The 2,007-nt window shown below is 47.7% G+C and overlaps 1 protein-coding gene across 1 annotated transcript in view; it reads left to right on the top strand.

Moving 5' to 3' along the window:
• The first annotated feature begins 887 nt into the window (after nucleotides 1–887).
• TMCO1 (transmembrane and coiled-coil domains 1) overlaps nucleotides 888–2,007 on the top strand; it is a 57,615-nt gene continuing 56,495 nt past the window's right edge. Inside the window, exons 1-2 of the mRNA XM_012639506.1 lie at nucleotides 888–1,222; nucleotides 1,636–1,713. Of these exons, the coding sequence (XP_012494960.1) occupies nucleotides 1,153–1,222; nucleotides 1,636–1,713 (148 nt within the window). The 5' untranslated portion in view covers nucleotides 888–1,152. The remainder of the gene's footprint in view (nucleotides 1,223–1,635; nucleotides 1,714–2,007) is intronic.

The following is a 2,007-nucleotide window of genomic DNA, read 5'->3' on the forward strand; positions in this document are numbered from 1 at the left end:
ACACACACACACACACACAAACACACAGAGGCAGTATGAATACCTCTACACAGCCTGAAACCAAGCTACTGAGACAGTTTCTTTGACCTATTTTTAAACTTTTAAATTTTAATGAGTTACCAGCACTTGTAGGTTGAATTTTCACATAAAAATCAGGATTTCTGGATTTTATTGAAAAATGGAACGATCTCAAAAACTAGGTACTTATTCTCCCAGAGAAATTGGTTGGATTTGACTATCAAATGCTCCTTTCAGGTGAAGTTAACGCGCCCTTATCCATCATCGTACCTCCCACCATTTTCTTAGGCTCAGCTTGTATAATTTATATTTTCTCACCACTGTAGGCATCTGGGTTTACGAGCCCTTCTCCAGACACACGGCTCAGTTCTCTATTACACACTATGTAATTTCAAGCATCCGTGTCTTTGCCTTTCACTTTGCCTAGAAAGTCCTTTGCTTTCTCCAAAAGCACTCCTACTCCCCTACACCGCTTCGATTCCTTTCACTAGCTTTTTCTGACCGCGCCTTCAACCGCGTCACCGCAGCATTCTGGTCATATCTCTATTTAAACCCTAATTACACGGTTTGGACCAGGTTCTCTCCTTCGCTCTGGCGTTCGCTCCTTGAAGCCAGCGGCCCACGACTAATTTATTTTCGTGTCCTCAGCTCCACGTCCACGGCCTGGCACCTAAACCCAGGCGTTCAGTTCGCGTTTGCGGAAGTCCGTCTTCTTCCTTTACGGCAAACCTAAGCTAAACTATCCAGTATTACGGCCACAGAAGTGGGGGTGGGGGGGAAACGCAGACAAGCCCAACAAGTGGATCCCGGCCAAGAGGAAGGCGCACGCCAGCACACTCGCAAGCAAACGCTGCCGGGTAAACTTCGCCGCCACCGCCGCTGCAGTTCCCTCTCGCGAAATTTGGCCTGAGAACCAGCCCGTCAGCCCCGGAGACCATTCGTGCGGCCACTCAGCTCTCTGGCCCGAGCCTTTCCGGTGCTGTGCCCCGGAAGCGGAAGTGCGATCTGTAGTCCGTCGGAGTCTGTGTGTTCCTCGGTGGTCGCGGAATCCGGGGAAGTCGTTTTCGCTTCACTTTTCCTGGCTCTAGAGCGCTTCCTCCCCAGCGGGTGGGAGTGCAGGGACGAAGGTGCGAGATGAGCACCATGTTCGCGGACACTCTACTCATCGTTTTTATCTCTGTGTGCACGGCTCTGCTTGCCGAGGGTGAGAGCGGCAGTTTCTCTTGACGTTTGATCAATCCCAGGGAAGTGGGGTCGCTGGGCCCCTCGCGCCCCCAGGGGAAAGATCGCGAGCCTTATCTGCTTGGGGGTCTTGTTTGCTCTACTTCAGGAAATCGCTGGGCAACTCGTGAACAGAAGCGGGAGGGGTTGTGTGGAATTGATTTCCGAATTTCCTGTGGTCTAAGATAGTTTCCATTTGGGTATATATGGAGACACCTTCACATCATGTTACAGTTATTTTGGCTGAAGAGTCAGTTGTATTAACATTTGAAAAAACAACTACAGGTAAATGCAGAGCAAAAAGTTGGATTCCTCCTTCTACAGTAACCACTGATAACAGTTTGTTGTTATCGTTCCAAACTTTTCTCTATTAGCATGTTGCTTTTAATGTTCTAGGTATAACCTGGGTCCTGGTGTACAGGACAGACAAATACAAGAGACTGAAGGCGGAAGTGGAAAAACAGAGTAAAAAATGTAAGTATGGCAACACAGTAGAAATAGTTGCAACACCTCAAGCTCATCGAGTGCAAGTTCACAGTAAATATTTCAGGAGCACCACCTGATACAAAAACTTAATAGGAATGCAAAGATGAATCCGACTTGAATTGAAGTCTATTTGGAAATAGAAGACTTTTATGCAAAATATGTAATACCAACTAGAGGGGAGTGAGGGACATGCAGGCACATGTTACGTGCTGTGGTGGTTCTAAAGAAGAGGTCCTATTGAGTTGTGAGGGACCATGGAAGCTTTCATGGTGCAGATGGCCT

The sequence above is a fragment of the Propithecus coquereli genome, unplaced genomic scaffold (genome assembly GCF_000956105.1).
Source record: "Propithecus coquereli isolate 6110/MARCELLA unplaced genomic scaffold, Pcoq_1.0 Scaffold140, whole genome shotgun sequence".
Taxonomy (NCBI): Eukaryota; Metazoa; Chordata; class Mammalia; order Primates; family Indriidae; genus Propithecus; species Propithecus coquereli.